This window comes from Simochromis diagramma, unplaced genomic scaffold (assembly GCF_900408965.1).
Source record: "Simochromis diagramma unplaced genomic scaffold, fSimDia1.1 OVJJ01000494.1, whole genome shotgun sequence".
NCBI lineage: Eukaryota > Metazoa > Chordata > Actinopteri > Cichliformes > Cichlidae > Simochromis > Simochromis diagramma.
Genome location: NW_024387311.1, coordinates 125042 through 147566, shown reverse-complemented (window position 1 = coordinate 147566; position 22525 = coordinate 125042). Strand labels below are relative to the sequence as shown.

The 22525-nt window shown below is 44.2% G+C and overlaps 1 protein-coding gene across 2 annotated transcripts in view; it reads right to left on the bottom strand.

The window, feature by feature from the left end:
* The window catches only part of jupb (junction plakoglobin b), a 116706-nt gene that overhangs the window by 52560 nt on the left and 41621 nt on the right, over window positions 1-22525 (bottom strand). For both annotated transcript variants that reach the window (XM_040005011.1, XM_040005009.1), the window contains exons 3-4: window positions 10692-10746; window positions 8751-8984 (exon numbers count right to left, since the gene is read on the bottom strand). In XM_040005011.1, coding sequence (XP_039860945.1) covers window positions 8751-8984; window positions 10692-10713 — 256 coding nt within the window. In that variant the 5' untranslated portion in view covers window positions 10714-10746. The remainder of the gene's footprint in view (window positions 1-8750; window positions 8985-10691; window positions 10747-22525) is intronic.

Below are 22525 nucleotides of genomic sequence, written 5' to 3'. Positions count from 1 at the left end.
ATGACAAGTGAAATCTCCCGCAGCAAGCTTAAACATGTGAGAGGTGATCGCGCAGGAGAATCGCTGATCTTATGTGAGTGAGCGTGTAAAAGCATTTTAGTTCTGCTGAGCCAAATAAGACAGGGTCAGGGTGAAGAAGTGACAGCCAAAGAAAAGCTTACCACAAAACGGAGAAGTTATGACAAATCAGACTATAAGGCAAAAAGAAAGTGCAGCTTATGGTTTCATGGACAAAATAATTTCTGTGGCTGCAATATGATGAGGCTAAATAACCAGGGCTAACACATAAATGGTCCGCAGGTGCGCATTCGCTGTCAAATAAAAACACGCACAAGGGTTAGGGTTAATTTAAAAACTGTACTTTGAGTTAAAATATATATTTATAATTTTAATAAATGACAAATTAAAAAGGCATGAACATTTTATTTTGTATCGAAAAAAATATCGAACCGTGACACCAAAGTATCGAACCGAACCGAACCGTGATTTTGTGTATCGTTGCACCGTAATATATATATATATATATAGGTTATTGCACAGTGCATGGTAGCATAGTGTTCTGCCTACCTAGTAATCAGTCACTACTTTGAAAATTACAACTTTACGAGCCTACATGGACTGGGAGCCCATCCCAGCTACCATAGGGCAGAGGCAGGATACATCCTGTCTGTTTGCAGTGCAAATTCAGAGAGACAGACAACCATTTGCACTTACATTCACACCTATGAGCAATTTTAGAATTACCAAATAACCTAGCCCTCCTAACTGCATGTCTTTTGGACTGTGACCTGGAGAGACAGACTTGGGAATAGCATGCACACGACACACAGAACTCCCCCAGCCAAATAGTGGAGTCAAACTCAGAATAAGCTTTAAGAACAACCCGATAATAATGAATTACAGTAGTTCAGCCTAGCAATAAAGTAATAAATACATTAACTAGTTTGTCAGCATCACTCTGAGACATGATATTTTTAATTTTAGATATACTGTGTAATTGCAAGAAAGCAGTCCCACATATTTGTTTAATATCCAAACTGAAGGATATTTCCTGGTCAAAAATTATTCCAAGATTCTTTACAGTGTTACTGCAAGCAATGCCATTCATTGTAAGTACCTCAAGCAGGTTAAGGCAGGGGCAGCCATCTGCCGTGACCGGTTGGGAGGATGACAGGATAAAGACACGCTGTGGAAGCGAGCCAGAGATGAATAAGAACTAATAATTTACACACACAGTGAGTGAAAAGGAATGACTGAAGAAGAAACACCCAGTGCATCATGGGAATCCCCTAGCAGCCTACACCTATTGCAGCATAACTAAGGGAGGATTCAGGGTCACCAGCCCTAACTATATGCTTTAGCAAAAAGGAAAGTTTGAAGCCTAATCTTAAAATGTTTTTTTAAGATTAGGAACCAGCTTCCAGTGTCTCCTGAATCCAAACTGGAAGCTGTTCCACAGAAGAGGGGCCTGAAAACTGAAGGCTCTGCCTCCCATCCTACTTTTAAATACTCTAGGAACAACAAGTAGGCCTGCAGATGTGAGAGCGAAGTGCTCTAATAGGGTGATATGGTACTACAAGGTCATTAAGATAAGATGGGGCCTGATTATTTAAGCCCTTGTATGTGAGGACCAACCCATCACTAGTCAGCGATCATGCTCCTGTATCTTTAAAACTAATACACAAGAATAATACTACACCATGTAAAAACTGGAGATTTAATTGATTGATTGATTGATTGATCATACTTTATTCATCCCGAGGGAAATTGGGTTAAGGCTGCCAGCCGTGCCAGCGCCATCTTACCCTTCCGACCATAGATACAGTGGGGCAAAAAAGTATTTAGTCAGCCACCGATTGTGCAAGTTCCCCCACCTAAAATGATGACAGAGGTCAGTAATTTGCACCAGAGGTACACTTCAACTGTGAGAGACAGAATGTGAAAAATAAATCCATGAATCCACATGGTAGGATTTGTAAAGAATTTATTCGTAAATCAGGGTGGAAAATAAGTATTTGGTCACCTCAAACATGGAAAATCTCTGGCCCTCACAGACCTGTAACGTCTTCTGTAAGAAGCTTTTCTGTCCCCCACTTATTACCTGTATGAATGGCACCTGTTTGAACTCATCATCTGTATAAAAGACACCTGTCCACAGCCTCAAACAGTCAGACTCCAAACTCCGCCATGGCCAAGACCAAAGAGCTTTCGAAGGACACCAGGAAAAGTATTGTAGACCTGCACCAGACTGGGAAGAGTGAATCTACAATAGGCAAGCAGCTTGGTGTGAAAAAATCAACTGTGGGAGCAATCATCAGAAAATGGAAGACATACAAGACCACTGATAATCTCCCTCGATCTGGGGCTCCACGCAAGATCTCATCCCGTGGGGTCAAAATGATCATGAGAACGGTGAGCAAAGATCCCAGAACCACACGGGGGGACCTGGTGAATGACCTGCAGAGAGCTGGGACCAAAGTAACAAAGGTCACCATCAGTAACACACTACAACGGCAGGGAATCAAATCCCGCAGTGCCAGACGTGTTCTGCTGCTGAAGCCAGTGCATGTCCAGGCCCGTCTGAAGTTTGCCAGAGAGCACATGGATGATACAGCAGAGGATTGGGAGAATGTCATGTGGTCAGATGAAACCAAAGTAGAACTTTTTGGTATAAACTCAACTCGTCGTGTTTGGAGGAAGAAGAATACTGAGTTGCATCCCAAGAACACCATACCTACTGTGAAGCATGGGGGTGGAAACATCATGCTATGGGGCTGTTTCTCTGCCAAGGGGACAGGACGACTGATCCGTGTTAAGGACAGAATGAATGTATCGTGAGATTTTGAGCCAAAACCTCCTTCCATCAGTGAGAACTTTGAAGATGAAACGAGGCTGGGTCTTCCAACATGACAATGATCCAAAACACACCGCCCGGGCAACAAAGGAGTGGCTCCGTAAGAAGCATTTGAAAGTCCTGGAGTGGCCTAGCCAGTCTCCAGACCTCAACCCCATAGAAAATCTGTGGCGGGAGTTGAAAGTCCGTGTTGCTCGGCGACAGCCCCAAAACATCACTGCTCTCGAGAAGATCTGCATGGAGGAATGGGCCAAAATACCAGCTACTGTGTGTGCAAACCTGGTAAAGACCTATAGTAAACGTTTGACCTCTGTTATTGCCAACAAAGGTTATGTTACAAAGTATTGAGTTGTATTTTTGTTATTGACCAAATACTTATTTTCCACCCTGATTTACGAATAAATTCTTTACAAATCCTACCATGTGGATTCATGGATTTATTTTTCACATTCTGTCTCTCACAGTTGAAGTGTACCTCTGGTGCAATTTACTGACCTCTGTCATCATTTTAGGTGGGGGAACTTGCACAATCGGTGGCTGACTAAATACTTTTTTGCCCCACTGTATAAGCTTAAAAACACTACAAAAGACCAAGGATAAAGGAGGACTAGAACTGCCTAACTTTCAGCACTACTTCTTAGCCAACAGGCTTCAGTTTATCTCAGGATGGCTAAAACATACCCTCTTAGATGAACCTTGGCTAGATGTAGAACAAGCACTTTGCAATAATCTAGAGATTTCAGATCTACCATTTATCAGCTCAAACATCCAACAACATGAATGCTTCAAAAGCGTCAGCATCAGCTCTTCTCTGACAGCATGGTGGGAGTTTCTAAAATTGACGGAGTCTTCATTAATCCCATGCAAACGTACACCTATCTGGAACAACCCTGACATATTACAAAACAATAATATGATAAACTTTTCAGATTGGAGTGGTAAAGGAATCAAATATTTAGAACATATATTAGAAGGAACAGAATTTGTTTCATTTGACGGACTAGTTACACAATATGGGATCAACAAGAAAAGATTTTTAGAATATCAACAAATTAAATCCATAGTAAAAAAGAAATTTAAACCGGGTCACGTTGAACTACAAACACCACCAAGTGTGGTTCAATTTCTTACTCTTAAAAACCCCAAATTACTATCCAAAATATACAGAATGCTTTCTAAAACAGATGAATCAATATCACTCCCTATTGCAAAATGGGGAAGCGGATTTATCAGTTAACTTAGACCTAAACTTCTGGTCTCAGATTTGCTTAAAAACCTTTCATCTAATCAGAAATCCCAGTTTTCAATTAATTCAATACAAAATACTACATAGAGTGCACTATACAGGTCATCGGATGTTCAAGATGGGCTTTACGTCTACCAACAACTGCTCACACTGCCAAACCAATTCACCGGACAATTATATCCACGCTCTTTGGTTCTGTCCACCAGTTCACAAGTTTTGGCGTGAGATACGGTAAATGGTAAATGGCCTGCATTTGTATAGCGCTTTTCTAGTCCCTAAGGACCCCAAAGTGCTTCACACTACATTCAGTCATTCACCCATTCACACACTGGCGATGGCAAGCTACATTGTAGCCACAGCTGCCCTGGGGCGCACTGACAGATATGTCAAGATATGTGAAGACTTATCAAAGTGTCTGAAATGTAACATTCCAACTTCCCCTTAGTGTGTTTGTTGGGCAGCTTAGATAATGTCACTACAGAAAAGAATATAGCCCATATGGTTTTCACTGCCCTATGCATAGCCAAGAAAACAGTCCTCATGAACTGGAAAAATAAAAATAATCTTAATTCTAACCAATATAGAAATTATCTATTAGATTACATTAGTCTTGATACAGCCTCTGCCACCACATCAGATCAATTGCTCTGGGCTCCTTTGATCAGCTCCATCACCTAGTGGGGGTGGGGGGTCATAGTTTGGTCCCACCTTCACTGTTGTGATTGGTGTGGGGGTAGGGACAGGCTTGGGGCGTCGGGGGGTTCCCCGGAGGCATCTTCCTTGGAGGGCTCAACCCGGGGTTGCAGTCATGGCCTGTTAAGGGCTCTGTTGGCTCTTAGGTGACGGTTTCCTCGTGGTTGCGTGCAGCGGGGCTAGGGGAGGGTCTGTGCTGATGGACGTGGGTTACTGACCTGGTAGCCTTGCTGCCCCTGGGTGGATCCGGGGGGGGCGTGGGGTTCTGGGGGTGCACCGTCTCTGGGCTGGGGCCCTGGCTGAGCCTTGGGGGCTTGGGTCCTGGTTGGTGTGTTGCCGGGGTTTTGGGCAGGTGGGTGTATGGAGGCCCAGCCCTGGCGCAGGGTGCCGCCAGTGCATCGAGCCACCTGGGGGGGCTCTTCAACTGGTGGGGGAGGCTGTTACATCTTGCAGGAGGTCTCCTCTCTCCAGGAACTCACTCTGCAGGTGGGGGAGATATAGGAGAGGTGGAGGAAGATCTCAGCCTGGGTGTCTATTATCTTGTGTTGTCTGGGAGATGAGTGGATGACTGGGTGGGTGCAGTTTTCTCTGTGGTGGGGTCTGCTGGGGCCCGGAATCTGTGGGGCCAGGCGGGGCTGCTGAACTGGGCCCTGGTCCGGATGGGCCTGGGCCCCCTTTCCCTGGTGGGTTGCAGGATATGGGGGTGCCTACTGGGGTCAGCGGGGGAGCTGGCCCCAGGGAGGGGCCACTTGCCCCTGCCTTCCTTCCCTCCCCATTACATTGAGGGCTATCAGGAGGGGCTATGTGCTTACCTGCTGCTCTCTGGCAGGTAGCTCCATGCCCTCCTGGGTTTTAAATGCACCTTAGAACACACATGCATCAACACTACATATGAGCGCGCGCAGGGAGGTTTGGAGTCTTCACACACCCCCATTCTCTGCGGCCTGCTGGAGCGGGGGGGCTAGGAGGAGGAGTTGGCCGTCCGACTGCGGTCTGGAGTGTGGGGCCTCCCTGCTGCTGCGGAGTCGGGGCGGTCTGCTTCTCCCCACCGCAGGGAAAAGGGTAACACCACCTGGGTCTGGGTGCAGTTTCACCCTCCAGGGCAAGGGTACCTAGACCCGGTTCATAGAGTACGCTTGGGGAGTGTGATTGTGTGTACAGTGTCTCTCTATGTCTGTCTCCATGTTGGGTGAGTGTGGAGTAAGTGCATATGAGAGCATGAGGGTGGGAATGGATGTTTGTATCTGTGTGTGCCTGTATGTCAGGTCGAGTATCAGACGCCACCACTCTGGGGACATCTCAGGCTCTCCAAGGTATGGAGGCCTATCCACCCCCACCACTCCCCCTGCCGGTGGCAGACACCCACCCTGCATTGGTGGTTTTTTGTGTCCAGGGATGGGCGTCCAGGTACACACCGGCTCACTCCTGGTGGCTGCTTATCGGGGCCTGGAGCCTGGGGTTCACCTGGGAAAATTCGGGGGTGGGGTGCCCTCGGCCTCTCGGCCTGGGGCTCGGTCACTCAGGCACAGCTGGCTGCCGGCGGAGCTCACGGGCGCGTCACTGCAACTCCCCCTGCTTCTGCTCCGCGGCTGCTGAGTGAGCCCTCATCTGGGACTCTCCTCAGCTCTTTCTGGGACAGTGGCGCGGCTGCCCCTCTGTTAGTCTTCCTTGGTCTCTTGTGCTCTGAGGGTCTCGGGATGTCTGGAGCCTGGATCTCCTCCATACCCGCTTCATGCCCTGGAGGACGGGGCTGTGGCCCCCCCACACCCTCTAGCAGATCATTACATGAAGGAACCTTTTAAAAACAAGCACGTCCATGCTCACAGGTGTACACACGGGTTAGGGTTAGGGGTTAGGTTTATTCTATTCTATTGCTCTCTTTTTCTGCTTGTTTTCTCTTTTTTCTTTCTCAAGAGGTGATCCAGGTGATTGATAGATGGATTTTTTGTCTGTTTGTGTTGTTGGTTTTTGTTTTTTTGCCCTTTATCATTGTTTTTTCTTCCCCTCGTTCTTTCTACCTTTTCTTTTCTGCAGTCAAGTCTGTCCCATGTTAGCAAGTGAAAATAAAATAAAATAGACAATAAAAGAAAAGGTGAATCAATTGGACCAATACGACAAGGCTGGGATGGTCCGTTTGGTAAAGTAAATCTGTTGGGCATCTTTCTTTGCCTTTTGGCAATAATTCTGATGGCAAAAGAACCAAACGGGACAGGCGAAGAAAAACAAACAAACAAAAAAAACCCCCAACAAAATATCATCTTTACCTTTCCCTTAAAGAGATATTTTCAACTTCTAGTGTTCTCCTTTATAAATGCTAACATTTTTGAAAAAGCAATGTAGAATTGAAAATCCTGTGTTATAACTGTGTTCCACTTTTAACACAAATACTTTGTCAGCTTCATACACAGAAGCACAGAGAACATGCTAGTGAGGTCAGTCAGCAAGTTGGCCCAAGGAAAGAATACTTGTGCATGATATAAATTTACGTAGACTTAAGTAATAGAAGTTTGTCAAAAATCTCTAAGTTAATCTCTTTTGATTAGGCAGACCATTCCAAAGGTTAGGTGCCATAAAGCAGTAAAGACACCCGTCTGGTCTAGTGAGCCGGTTGTTGTCCAAGGATATCAAGTTTTGTGTAAATTCAAATGAATGATTTACATCTGATAACAGGTATCTGCAAGAATTCAGCTGGGATGAAACAAAGACATATACATTATTGTAAAACAATAATTTCATCCTTGAATTACAGAAACAGGAGGATGTGAGCTTTTGAATCATGAGATGTAGTTAGTGAGTCTCCTGAATCCCAAATGACTGTATGTTGGTGGAGGTGTGTTTGAAACATGCAGAGGGCAGGATGGGCTGGTTTACATGTGCCATGAACATGCCATGTTCAGTGTTCAAGAAAAGGAAAGGGGGAAAACACTCAATTGAATTAGTGTGATTTTAAAACCCAAATGAAAGCACACCAAATGACTTTAACAACAAAGATTTTGGTGGCATGCTGAAAGAAAGCAGAGATGAACCAGTGTATAAGTTCAATTACCTGTAGTGTTATTTTAAACATTTTCTAGATTATGTGAAAAGTGGTCAAAGGAAACAGGCAGTGCTCCTGAATGAAGCGACAGAGGACAACCACAATCCAAAGTAACTGCAAGTATTTATTTCTGATTTTCATGGAATTTGCTGGGGCTGCAAAGTAGCCTAAAATGAATTAAATTATTAGATATGTACTTTAAACTTTCATGCATGCAGTGGAGAAATAAAAGTACATTTACAACCTGCAGCTAAGTTTTCTATTTAGCTAGCTTGTGTCTACATTTGACATTTTACTTCACATGTCATATGTGAATAGAATTTTCAAAGCACCACAATGTCAAACTGAGCTTGAAATGGCCAGCTGTCTACAAACAGCACAGGTGTGACGATGCGTAACTTTTTAAAAAATGTAGCAGACTTTTATTTCTTCCCCTGACTGTCAGATGACTGAAGCAGAGCAAAACAGAGTGAAATGAAGATAAAACACAAAGTTTCTTCATACTTACCATGATGCATTATCTTGCACCATGAAGATTTATTTCATATTGAAGACAGATGAATCACAGGAAATGGAAAACAAGCTGTTATCTGCAGCTGCTTACAATAACCTGTGCATGTCAGTGTGCTGCTATTTCACCATTTTCATTATCATTAAAGCTGCAGTAATTGTTTTTTTGTTTGTTTGTTTACTTGTGATCTGTCCAGTGGTATTTGATACTGAATCATGTGAATCAAATCCTGCATTCAATTCCATTTATGAAAAAGAAGATGAACCAATATATTATATGATGTTACCAGACACAAAAAAGAGCCACAAAATGCAGATCAATAAAGACCGAAAGCTGCTGTTATTAAAGGAAGCAAACAGAAAGTACAAACAAAAAAGAAAATCAAATGATTTTGATCAGAAAGTCTTACCTGTTGGGCTATCTACTCCACTGAATGCTGAGTCTCCACCTCCCCCCACTGTGGCCTTAACAGGTACAGAGCCAGTGCCGGTTGTAGTACTGTTTGTGTACTTCTTGTTGCCACTATACTCAGTGCTGCTCTCGTCGTCCTGCACTGTGGTAGCTCCCGATTGGATGCCAGAGTCTGTGGCATAGTAAGTCTGCTGCCACTCTGCCACCTTCACCACGCTGTCTGCCTCACTCACTGCAGAAAACAACACACATCTACTGCAACCAGTAATATCTACGGCAACTATTGTAAAGTGGTACATTGGTTGCACACCTGCAGCTAATGAAAGTCTGGACCTAGCGGTTAACCTCAGTGCAAGCCTTTCCTTATAGTAATTTCTCACAGACCTAACACAATAAAACAAAAAATGTTTTATAGAGTTTTTTGTTTTCGTTGTCATTGTTTATGATGCACACAGGTCTGACTTTCAAGGGTTTTTAGAAGCTGGTATAGCTAATGTTACCTACCTTACTCCAACATTTTTCTCATGCCATTACCAGCACATGCAACCTTTTGTACCACAATCCGCATTTTTACTCAACAAGGAAGTTTGCTTTTAGGACTTTCTGCCTTTTAGGACTTTCTGAAAAGTTGAAAAAGTAAACAGTTTTAAGAATGCAAAGTATACAACCAGACGAATCGGTAGTTAAATGGCTTAAACAATCGTCTAGCAAAACTTTCCTCTGTATAACTAGTTAGTATGTTTTTCAAACATTGCTTCAGAAAAAAAAGTCTTGTTTCTGACAGAATAACCCAGTCGCTGCATTCTTCCATTTCTATTGGGCACAGCTTGAGCTTGTGGGCTGCTGGCCATAGAGCCTGGGTGAGGTCAAGCTGCACTAAGACTCTTCAGTGAGTAGCCTCACACAGCTCACTGAATGGTCTAACTGCATGTAGTGCTGCTAATTCTACCATTTTTGGAATAGTACTATTACTAAACTACTACCAATTCTTCAAATCTTTCTGTGACAAGTACAACCTTTTATTGGTAGCATTACCTTTAACCCTCTCAAGCTCAAATTAAACTTTTTGTTGCTAATGCACAACCAAGTCCTGCAGTGGTACTTCTGAGTAAAAAAAACTCATAAAATATGTATGTGGGGTAATCAGGCTGTTAGTTTTTAACTGTTGCAAATCGGCAACGCCTGCCTCGAGAGGGTTAAAGATGGTACTGGTGTTATTGCTAGAGTATATACTACTTCTAATGCAATTACCACATCTCATTATAACTTCTACGTTTCCTGCTAGGATTAAACACTGAACTTCATACTAAATGCTACCACTCAGTACTACCACTAGTGTTCCTTCTACTACTGCTACTTATTCAGCAACTAATGCCAGTGCTGCTACTTCCTCTGCTGTTGAAAATACTGCTATTTGCACTAAACTACTAAAATGATTCTGGTATTGCTACCACTACAGCTACCATTAATGCTTGTTTTGTAAGTATTGTAACTATGATTTTTGCTGCTGGTAGTCCTAATAATTCCACGGTTTTTACTAAAGAAGTGGCATTCATTTATAGATAAATGAATGACAAAAGCAGCAATATACTGCTTGTACTATTACAAGACTACTACTACTAATCACTGCTACTATGAATATACCTACCTGTACCTGTATACCAGCTAGTCCTAATAATAAGTGCAGTGCTCATATTGCTACTTGTAGTGCACCTATTTTTTACTATATCAACTACTACGACTAGTGCTGCTTCTGTTAATTATCCCTGTTGCTTGTGTCAGATACTACTCCTATTTCAACTCATGTTGCTACTGCTTTTACTTTTTTCTTCTAATGATGCAGATACTTCTTCCAAGAACCACCTGTTTTCCTCCCACAGCTATTACTACCGCAATGAACTTAGGCCAGAGCTGGGTGCTATGGTGACAGAATACTTACTTTGCATGGACATCATCTCCATCCACTGGTACTGCTGCTTTCACTGACCTCTCACCTGCAGGAGAATACAGGAATCATTAGGTCTGAAAGAAGATTCAAGATGAATCCTCTAGTCCGACTAGCCTGGGAAATCGCAAGTGACCCCTTGTACCCCACCCACCACCAGCCCTCTGGTCAGCGCCTCACATCAATCAGGTCCTACACTTCAGTCTCACAAACAGCTTATTCCCCTGGGCCATTCGGACAGTAAACAAACATCCACCAACCTCCCCACATCCCACCTATTCACACCCAACCAACTTATCGAGCCACAGTCTGCTTCCAAGCACTTTACAACTTCTTCTCTATTGTGTGCCTTTCTATTGTTGTTGCATATATTTCTCTTGTTTTGTATATATTCCGCTTGATTCTATGTATTTCTCCTGTTTGCCATTCATTCCTGTTGTGTCCTATTTATAGTTTATTCTGGCAGAGTTGGTGTGAGGCACCTACAATTTTGTTGTGCATGTACAGTAACAATGATCATATGGGTTACAGCATAACTCTGAAGATGATGATGGCCCAGATTTATAAGGGGCATATCCAGTCTCAGAGGCATCTTCACACAGACTGCACCTGGGGTCTTTCCTGGTGTGATAGACCCCAACCTCGATGGATCTTGTGCTCAGAGCTTGCTCCTGTGCTACCATGATTAGTGCCTCTGTGCTGTCTTTCAGTTCAGCTGCGTACAGCCACTGGTAGGATTTCTGGGTATCAGCCACTTCCTCTATCTGCCGGTGGTACATATCATGTAGGGGCCTGTCCTTGCATGATGGTTCCTCCTCTTGCTCCACCTTCTTCAGTCTCTACTTCATTAGATAATCACTAAGCACTTTCGGTCGACTGTGGCCATATTTCTGATGTACCCATGGATGTTTGTTGTCCCATCCTGGACAGTGGTTCTGACACTCACTAGTCCTTGGCCTCGTACCTTTCGCTTAGTGTACAGTTTCAGGGTCCTCGATTTGGGGTTGATCCCTCTATGCATGGTGATGACCTTCCTTGGCTTGATGCCAATGGCTTCAATCTCCTCCTTATCCCAGTTTATTATCCCAGCAGCATACATGATTCTGTTCAAGTGGATTCTAAGCAAATGGGAACCAATGTACTTGTATTTTGTATGTACCAATGTATTTGTAGGTAATTGCAGCCATCCTCAGTGTCTGCAATGTTGCATTCTGCTAGCGCGATCCCCTCAGTTCTGACAGTCTTCCCTCTCTTTGTTACCACCCAACTACATTTCTACTACTACAGCTTGATGTCATCCAAGTAGAGGAGGTGGGTGATAATTGTGTCATTCCGTAATCTGTATCCATAGTCAGTCATGTCAGTGATCTCACTGTGGGGGGTTCAGGCCTATGCAGACCAGCAGTGGGGACAGGGTAACTCCTTGGTAGATCCCGCACTTAAAAGTGACTTGTGCAATTGGCTTGAAGTTGGCCTCTATTGTTGTTCACTAATTCCCCACTGAGTTCCTAATGAGTTCCTTGTATGGTTCTAGACATTCCAGGATCCATGTGTGGGGCATTGAGTCATAGGCTTTCTTGTAGTCAATTGTAGGGATTATGCATAATGCTGCATTTACATTTTTTAGTAGACCTTCAGATGGTACTTGATGCAGTCTTGGTAATTGGCCACAGAGGGTCCAGGTTTCCATCTTCACCACGATCCTATCTTTCAGGTCAGCCGCTACTAGTTGCTTCACCATCAGTCTGGGTGTTGGGTATCAAACATTCCATAGGTCCACAACTTTCCTTTCATGTAACCCCTTCTGCTGGGATATTTGCACTGTACCAATCCATTAGCGCCTTGTTTTCATCTCTTGCCCACTTATGCCTGCTTGTTCCGGTAACTGACTTCTCATCAGTGTGTCCTCAACACCAGATGCAGACCTTCTTAAGCCGAGCAACATCCGAGCTTATATGACCTCCTGTCTGAGGTAGGCTTGGTTGGCATGGGGGGGGGGACTAGCCTTAGGACCTTTACTGGATACAGATGCCCTAGTCGAGAGTCAACCTCCCGACGATACTGTCTCAGAGACTCCAGCAGTAACACACACACACACACACACACACACACACACACACACACACACACACACAGATACACGACCAATCAAAAGTTTGGACACACCTTCACATTTAATGTTTTTTCTTTATTTTCATAAATTCTCACTGAAGGCATCAAAACTATGAATGAACAGTATGCAGTAAAAGAAAAAAGTGTGAAATAAAAATGTTATTAATGTTTCACAATGTTAGCTCAAAATACGGAGAGTGTCCTCAGTGGCCAGAAGAGAGAAGGATGCCACACCGAGGATGTGGACAAGTGGGTGAAGAGCTTGTCTCACAGACAGCTTACCAAAACAGATAAAAACATCCTTGCAAAAGGATAGAATTTTGCTGTGACACTGAGGCAAATCCCTCTAGTGGAACTGATCACAGCCACCGAAACTGCAATTCGATACAACAACATTGCAGACGTGGAAGCAGAGCAACTATGGATGAAAGTTTCAGCCTGTCTCAGCAATGCAAAGCCCCCAGCATCCAACATCAGCATGGAGAAGAGGAAGGCAATCCCATCAGTTAGTCATGACAACAACATCATTATCCTTCCAGCAGGCAAGGGTAGGTGCTCTGTGTCGCTAAACCAAAAAGGCTATGATGAAAAAATTTTGTCACTGCTCAGTGACAAAAATACTTATGAGCCCCTGAAATGAGACCCAGGAAGTGGTTACAGGAAGACGGTGATAGACTGTCTGAAGCAGTTAGAACAAGACAATGCTATTGACCGTACCTCATACCACAGGCTATACCCAGCGGAATCTATACCAAGTCCTGTATGGTTTACCAAAGAACATAAACAGAGTGCACCTTTAAGACCAATTGTCTATATAATCAACTCACCGCATCCAGAACACCTTGGATTGTGTTGAGAAGGTGAGCGATGTCATTATGGAGGCAGATGAAACCATGGTCTTGTACGATGTTACATCTGTCTTCACTCATGTTCCAGTCACTGAAGTGTTGGAGGTAGTTCGTAAGAGATTACAGGATCAGAATCAGAATCAGAATCAGAAAGGGGTTTATTGCCAAATGTTGAGCAGGTTTACAACATTAGGAAATTGCTGCGGTGCTTCAGTGCAAACATAGTGTCATAAGATATAAAAATAAGAATAAGAATTAAAAGTGCTACGTAGAAAGATATGTGCATGAGATATACATGAGATATATACATGAGAATAAGAATTAAGAGTGCTACGTAGAAAGATATATACATTAGTGCAGGTGGTGATCAGTGCCAAACATGGAATGATGCAGTGACACAGCGTAGGGTCATGTGATAGTGGCGGGGACAGTCATATGGTTATTGTTCATGTGTCCAACAGCAGAGGGGAAGAAACTGTTCTTATGGCGAGAGGTTCTGGTGCGAATGGACCGGAGCCTCCTGCCTGAGGGGAGCAGGTCAAACAGACTGTATCCAGGGTGAGAAGGGTCAGCTGAGATCCGAGCTGCACGCCGCAATGTCCTGGAGGTGTACAGGTCCTGCAGGGATGGGAGTCTGCAGCCAATCACCTTCTCAGCAGAGCGCACAACACGCTGCAGTCTCTGTTTGTCCCTGATAGTGGCTCCAGCGTACCACACGGTGATGGAGGAGGTGAGGATGGACTCGATGATAGCAGTGTAGAACTGCATCATCGTCCGTGTTGGCAGGTTGAATTTCTTCAGCTGCCTCAGGAAGTACATCCTCTGCTGGGCTTTCTTGATGACGGAGGTGATGGTGGGCTCCCACTTCAGGTCCTGGGTGATGGTGGTACCCAGGAAGCGGAATGAGTCCACAGAGGTGATGGGGGTGTCAGTCAGGATGATGGGGGGGAGTGGGGCTGTGTGCTTCCTAAAGTCCACAATAATCTCCACTGTCTTCTGGGCATTCAGCACCAGGTTGTTGTGGCTGCACCAGGACACCAGGCGTTCAACCTCCCTCCTGTAGGCAGACTCATCCCCGTCCGAGATGAGCCCAATAACGGTGGTGTCATCTGCAAACTTGATTAGCTTGACAGACTGGTGGGTGGAGGTGCAGCAGTTGGTGTACAGGGAGAAGAGCAGAGGAGAAAGAACACAGCCCTGAGGGGAGCCGGTGCTGATGGTCCGGGAGTCCGAGACATTCTTTCCCAGCCTCACATGCTGCTTCCTGTCCGTCAGGAAGTCAGTGATCCACCGGCAGATGGGATCAGGCACATTCATCTGGGAAAGCTTGCCTCGGAGATGGTCTGGAAGGATGGTGTTGAAGGCAGAGCTGAAGTCCACAAACAGGATCCTGGCGTAGGTTCCTGGGGAGTCCAGATGCTGAAGGATGAAGTGTAGGGCCATGTTGATGGCGTCGTCTACAGACCTGTTGGCTCTATATGCAAACTGTAGGGGATCCAGGAGGGGGGCCGTGAGGGTCTTGAGATGGGAGAGAACTAGGCGCTCAAATGACTTCATGACCACAGATGTCAGAGCCACGGGTCTGTAGTCATTTAGTCCAGTGATCCTAGGTTTCAGGATGCCCCCTGGGCGCCTCCTGGGCGAGGTGTTCCAGGCATGTCCCACCGGGAGGAGGCCCCGGGGCAGACCCAGGACACGCTGGAGAGATTATATCTCTCGGCTGGCCTGGGAACGCCTTGGTATTCCCCCGGACAAGCTGGAGGAGGTGGCTGGGGAGAGGGAGGTCTGGACCTCTTTGCTTAGGCTGCTACCCCCGCGACCCGACCTCGGATAAGCGGATGAAGATGGATGGATGGATGGATGGATGGATCCTAGGTTTCTTGGGGACAGGGATTATGGTAGAGGACTTGAAGCAGGCAGGCACATGACATGCCTGCAGTGAAGAGTTGAAAATGCCAGAAAACACTGGGGCCAGCTCGTTTGCACAGTGTCTGAGGGTGGCAGGAGACACGCCGTCTGGGCCGGGAGCTTTTCGAGCATTCAGACTCCTAAACTGCTTCCTCACATCTGCTTCATGAATATGAAGAGTTGTGGTGGGAGGAGGTGGTGTGAAATCCTCTTTTGTGTGGGGTGAGGAGGGGGGTGTTGCAGGTGAAGTGATTGAAGGTGGTGATGGCTCTATGGAGGGGGGAGAGGTGAGGGAATGAGTGTCCAAAGTGCCTCTATTGTTGGGGCCGTTGGAGGTGTGAAGGCTGCCTGATGGCTCGTCAAAACGGCAGTAGAAGTCGTTTAGGGTGTTGGCCAAGAGCAAGTCGTCAGTGGAGTGGGGGGTTTTAGGCTTGTAGTTGGTGATATTCCTAAAACCTTTCCACACCGAGGCCGAGTCATTCTCTGAGATCTGCTGCTGCATCTTCTCAGAGTGCTGATGTTTAGCAACGTCCACTTCTTTAGTGAACCTGTACTTGGCCTCTCTGTAGCAGTCCCTGTCTCCGCTTCTGAACGCCTTTCTCTTTTCCAGCCACAGCTTTTTGAGTTTAGGAGTAAACCAGGGTTTGTCATTGTTATAACTCACCCTGGTGCGTGATGGCACAATGCTGTCCTCACAGAAGTGGATATAGGAGGTGACAGTGTCCGTAAACTCGTCCAAGCTGTTAGAAGCAGCCTTCATTGTGTCCCAGTCTGTGGTCTCCAAACACGTGCGAAGCTCCTCCACAGCCTCGTTGCTCCACAGTTTTTTTGTCCTCACGACAGGTTTGGAGAGCTTCAGCCTCTGTCTGTACGCGGGGATTAGGTGGATCATGGCGTGGTCAGAGAGTCCGAGTGAAGCACGCGGCACCGCGCGATAGGCCCCGCTGATCGTGCTGTAGCAGTGGTCTAATGTCCTCTCCTCTCTGGTCGGGCATTTAATATACTGCTTGTATTTGGGAAGCTCATGGCTCAGATTGGCTTTGTTAAAGTCCCCAAGAGCAATGATGAGAGAGTCCGGGAATGTCCGCTCCGTGTGCAGTATCTGCTCCGCGAGTGCGCCCTGAGCTGCCTGCGCATCCGCGTCTGGCGGGATGTAAACAGCGGCCAGGATGAATGAAGCAAACTCCCGCGGAGAATAAAACGGTTTGCAGTGAATAAAAAGGTATTCCAGATGACCCCAACCTCAGCAACAAGACCACTATCAGCACCGACCAAGTGTGTTTGAACTGTGTCTTAATTCCACCTATTTCACATACAAGGGTCAGTCCTACAGGGAGAAACATGGGAGAGCCATGGGTTCCCCAGTTTCACCCATTGTGGCCAATTTGTACATGGAAGAAGTGGAAAAGAGGGCTTTGTTATCCTATCCTGGAACACCACCAAGTCATTGGTTCAGGTATGTGTATGACACCTGCGTGAAAATTTAATCTCAGGACCTACCACGATTCACAGATCACATTAACTTGGTGGACCGACACATCAAATTCACAAGGGAGGATGTGAAAAGTGGCAGGTTAGCCTTCTTAGACTATGAGATTTCCATCAGTAATGGGGGACATTTAAAAGCTGATGTGTACCGTAAACCTACGCATATGGATCAGTATTTAAGGTTTGACTCTCATCATCCACTGGATGGTGGTTTGATCCCCCTCTGCTCCGGTCTGCAGGCTAAATATCTTTGGTCAAGATATTAAACCTACAACTTGCTCTAACCTTTTTCAGTGCTGTGAGTGAATGTTAGTTAGATCTGTACATAGAAAGAGACTACAAATCTATTTAATTCAACAAATGAACAGCCTTAAAGTAAATTTAAAAATCCACACAAAGGGAGGTCTTTGGAAAAAAATACGGAACTTTTACATTATTCCTACATGAAGGGTAGGAATAATAGAGTGGCTACATCTGAGTGACGTCTTGACAGCTTAAATGGCACAATGTTCTGTTTCAGTAATGGCCATTTAACGTGTGGGTGTGTGCAACAGTAGATGTGTTCTCTGCATGTGGATGTGGCACAGTACATGAGTTTTATGCATGTGAATGTGTGAGGAGAAATGTTTCCTGTTAAAACAAATGTGGGTTTTTTGATGTGCTGAAAAGCTTTTTGAGAAAAGATGGAATGAAAAAAAAAATCATCACACACTCCCTCTCTATTTTACTGTACTCTTCAAATGAGACTGGACACTAGACACCTTTTTCAGCGCCACATGGCAGTTTGGATTAAAATGAGACCCCTAAAACATTTAACATTCATTTAAAATTTTGGGGGTCCCATCAAATTGAACCTTCTTGTACATAAATGCATGTACAATATGTCTTAAAATACACAAAAAATATCTAAATTATTGAAAAATTCATAATGTGTTAAACATTGTTTAAACCATAACTAACCCTTCTTTGTATGCAACAGGTGAAAATAAATATTGATCATATTACTTATTTTCTAAGTAATATTTGTAAAGGTGCTATTGACATGAAAGTCTCACCAGATGTCAGTAACGACCAATCCTATACACACATACAAAGAAATCGTACCATAGATGTCAAAAGATTAAGTTATTTGTAATCATGAGATATGACACAGGTAAAACGTATTGAACAAATGAAGTAGAGAGGTCCAAGAGGCACAGAGAGTCAAGACACAAGTTGAAATCTATCAGCATTTAGAAAGCAATCCTGCCACTTAGTGCAAATTAATATTAGCTAGTTCAGTCCCAGCTGATGGTCTACAAAATGTGTCTCAAGTCCTGGGGAAGATACCAGAGGGAGAGCACCTGGTGGCTAGGCCTTCGTCCATGGGGACTGGCCAGATCATCACGAAGAAGAGACATGGACCCACCCTCCTGTAGGCCTTACCACCCACAGGAGTCCCCATAGCGTCGGCTGCAGTGTGTGCCAGGCGGCGGCCAGGGCCAGAGACCCTTGTGGACCAATGCCTAGCTATCATGGCTTGCAATTGAGACACAGAATGTCACATCTGTGATGGGGAAGAAGCCTTAGCATAGTGTGTGAGGTTGAGCAGTATTGATTAGATATATCTGGGTTCACCTCAGCGCATGGCCTGAGCTCTGGAACCAGTCTCCTGTAAAGGGGCTGGTCTCTGGCCCAGTCTGGTGTGGCCCTCGGTGTGAGGTGGTGGGCTGGGGTAGGTATCTTAGTTTCTCCTTGGTCACTTCCTGTATTTTAAAGTTTTTCCCAGTGGACAAGAGGATTTGTTCCCTGTGCCTGACCATGACTGTCATCTATAATTATGTGTTTAATGAACTTTCATAGTGCACAGCCCTCTTCGAGTCCCTAGGTGGGGTGCTCGAGGGTGTTCCCCTTGGAGACTCTGTCACCCTTCTGGGAGACTTCAATGCTCATGTGGGTAATGAAAGTGATACTTGGAGGGGTGAGATTAGGAAGAATGGCCTGCCTGATCTGTGGGGTGTTCTGTTACTGTGAAAACCACTGTTGGTCCATAACAGACAACATGTTTGAACATAAGGTTATTTACAAGTGCACCAGGACACTCTAGGCTGCAGGTTGATTACTGATTTTGTAATCGTATCATCGGATCTGCAGCAATTTGTTCTGGACACTCGGGTGAAGAGAGGGATGAGCTATCAACTGATCACCACCTGGTGGTGAGTTGGATCAGGTGGTGAGGGAGAATGCTGGATAAACCTGGCACACCTAAATGTATTGTGAGGACACTCTGGGAATGCCTAACAGAGGCCTCCAACCTTTGCCAGAACTTTGACAGCATTCTGAGGGAGACTGGGGACATTAAATCCGAATGGAGCATATTCAGCACCTCCATTGTGGAAACTGCTGCAATGAGCTGCTGCAATGAGCTGCCTGTCTTGGTGGTAACCCCTGAACCAGACGTTGGACACTTGAGGTGAACAGAGCAATCAGGCTGAAGAAGGAATCCTATCGGGCTTGGTTAACCCTGTGGGACTTCGGAGACAGGTAATGGAGGCCAAGCAGAATGTGGCTTGGATAGTTGCTCAAGCAAAAACTCAGGTTTAGGGTTAGGGGGTTAGGGATTTCAGTAAGGCCATGGAAAGCCTTTTGGACTACCTCAAAGCAATTTTGGCAAACCGTCAGGTAACTCAGGAGGAGAAAGCAATTCTCTACTGCCGCAGTGTATAATGTGGGTCGGACTGACTTGAACCGAGAATATTGTCAGGCTGTGGAAGAAATACATTGAATTGAAAATGTGTCAGTTCAATTAAGGAGGTTCAATTATGTATATAGTGTCAAATCACAAGAACAGTTGCCTCAAAGCGCTTTATATTGCAAGATAAAGACCCTACAATAATACAAAGAAAACCCCAGCAATCATATGATCCTCCATGAGCAAGCATTTTGGTGACAGTGGGAAGGAAAAAGAATTACTTAATAAAGGTCAGTGAAGTCAGAACACAGAATCAACCCATTCCAAAGACTTGTAACTCTCTTTGTAACTCTGCGCTGTGATGTTCTTTCTCTACTTTTAAGATTAGGCTTAAAACCTTTTGCTAAAGCATATAGTTAGGGCTGGTGACCCTGAATCCTCTCTTAGTTAGGCTGCGATAGGTGTAGGCTGCTGGGGATTGCCACGATACACTGAGTACTACTTCCTTAGTCACTTTTCTCACTCACCATATGTTTATACACCTCTCTGCATTGAATCATTACTTATTATTATTCTCTGGCTCTCTTCCACAGCATGTTTTTTGTTCCCAACACCCATCCAATTGGGGACTGTGTCTGCTTCTAAACCACCACAAAACACACCAAAAATCTGCAAAAAAAACCCCAACTGAAACATTACCAATAAAAAAATCACAAAGAAAGAACAATACAGCATCCACATCTGCACCAAAGAGGAACACAATGAAATGTGGATTATTAAACATCAGGTCTCTCTCTTCTAAGACCCTGTAAATCCATGAATAATAACTGATCAACAAAAAAATTTACCGTGCTATTCAAAAACTTGGTTACAACAGGATGATTATGTTATTTTAAATGAATCAACCCCCCTGAGTTACACTAACTGTCAGAATCCTCGAAGCACAGCATTTAATCTATTATTAGACTCAACTGTCTAAATATGACAAGACAAATAATCAAAGAACCCACGCACCACTTTAATCACACTCTAGATCTTGTTCTGACGAATGGCATAAAATGGAGCAGAACAGTAATTCTTGAAAACCCTCTTTTTTCTGATCATTTCTTAATAGCATTTAACTTTACAGTAATGGATTAGACAGGGGGTAGATTTACAGTTGTTGTCTTACTGAAAGTGTTGTACAGTGCAAAAAAGAAAATGCATAGACAAACAGAAAACCTCGTACACCATTTGTTCAAAGGTTTTTAAATTTAAACTTAAATTAATCCGTGTTTAGTAAACAACAACATTGGTACATTTAATGTTAAATATCCTTTAATTTTCAAAACTATACTGAAAAACAATGACAGCATCCATCCTCATCATAAAATTACTTAACAGCTAATACATGGCGGTGGAGCATTTTTCTTTTTTCTTTAAATATGCATGTATTAAAGTGACTTTAAAGTGTTTTCTTCAAACAGGACACCTGAAAAACACAAAACTGTAACAATATTTGCACATTTAAGATTATCCAGAGTACATTTAAGCTGCAAACATTGCCTTTTGATTGTTGTGCCTCAGTCAAATGCTTAAGATGTGGCTTTCATTCTGGTCTGTTCACCCATGATACAATATCCTTTAATATCCAAATATCCTGTATATGCATACAGTCAGTTTTACTTCATTGATGAATCCGAGTGAACATTTGTCATAAATTAACACTGTAGGGTCTTTACCTTACAATATAAAGTGACTTGAGACCAGACTTATTGACTCTCAGTGGTGCTAAAACTGAACAGCTCTAAAGGTGTTCCTGAAAGCTGGGTTTACTAGAACAAAACAGGTGGATGACCACAGACCTCTCAGCACAAGGATGACAGAACTTTTCCCCCATATAATAAATAAATAAAACACAGAACACAACATTGAAATAGAAATAGATTAAGACAGATTACGATACCAAACGATACCAGATAAAAGTGCATTTACTGGATCTGTTCATCTCCTCTTGCTTTTCAAAGACAATGAATGAAGATGATGACAATGGGATGTACCTGCCACTGCAGGACAAGAGCCTGTGGTAGCTGTAGGACAGGGTGGTACAGAGGAGGAGCTAAACGTGCATGTACGAGACGCTCTGCTTCACTTCTTGTGCTCCAGTTAATGATATTATTCTCACCCCTTGTCATGTGCTTATAGGAATACTGCTGTTAGATGCCAAATGAAATAGAAATGATAAAGTTTGTTTACTTTTGCAGTTATTCTGTGTTTTCATGTGGGCTGTTACATTTTTCACATCACTGAAATGCTAACAGTTGTCCGGCCGTGGGATAAATCTCCTGTAGTGTAAATCACTTTACAGAATTATGGACACACCACATTTTTGTGTGGTGACATCACACGACAAAGACACAGCTTTTATTACTGGGCAACAAAAGTTTGGTGAAAAATGTCATTTAGTAATGACTGCTTAAATACAACAAACCGTGATGCACACACATTATAGGCTTGAAATACTTTATTAAATGCAGCAACATTTGAAAATATGTACAAATTAGTGATTATTATTATTTGCAACAGCTAAGTTTTTGGTAAGACTCTCCTGGAACAGAGTACAAACCTATATAAAGTATAAATTTGTTTTTTTAATCTCCAATGTGGAAAGTTAAGGGGTGAGGTGAAACTTGAGTGGCCATCCATTGCTCGTGTGAGGCTTCAAAGCACACTGAGGAATGCCTGGTTGAAGACTGTGGCCTGTGCCATTTCCTCCCTTCGCAGGGCAACTTCCTGCTCCCGTGCCTCATTGAGCGGCAGCT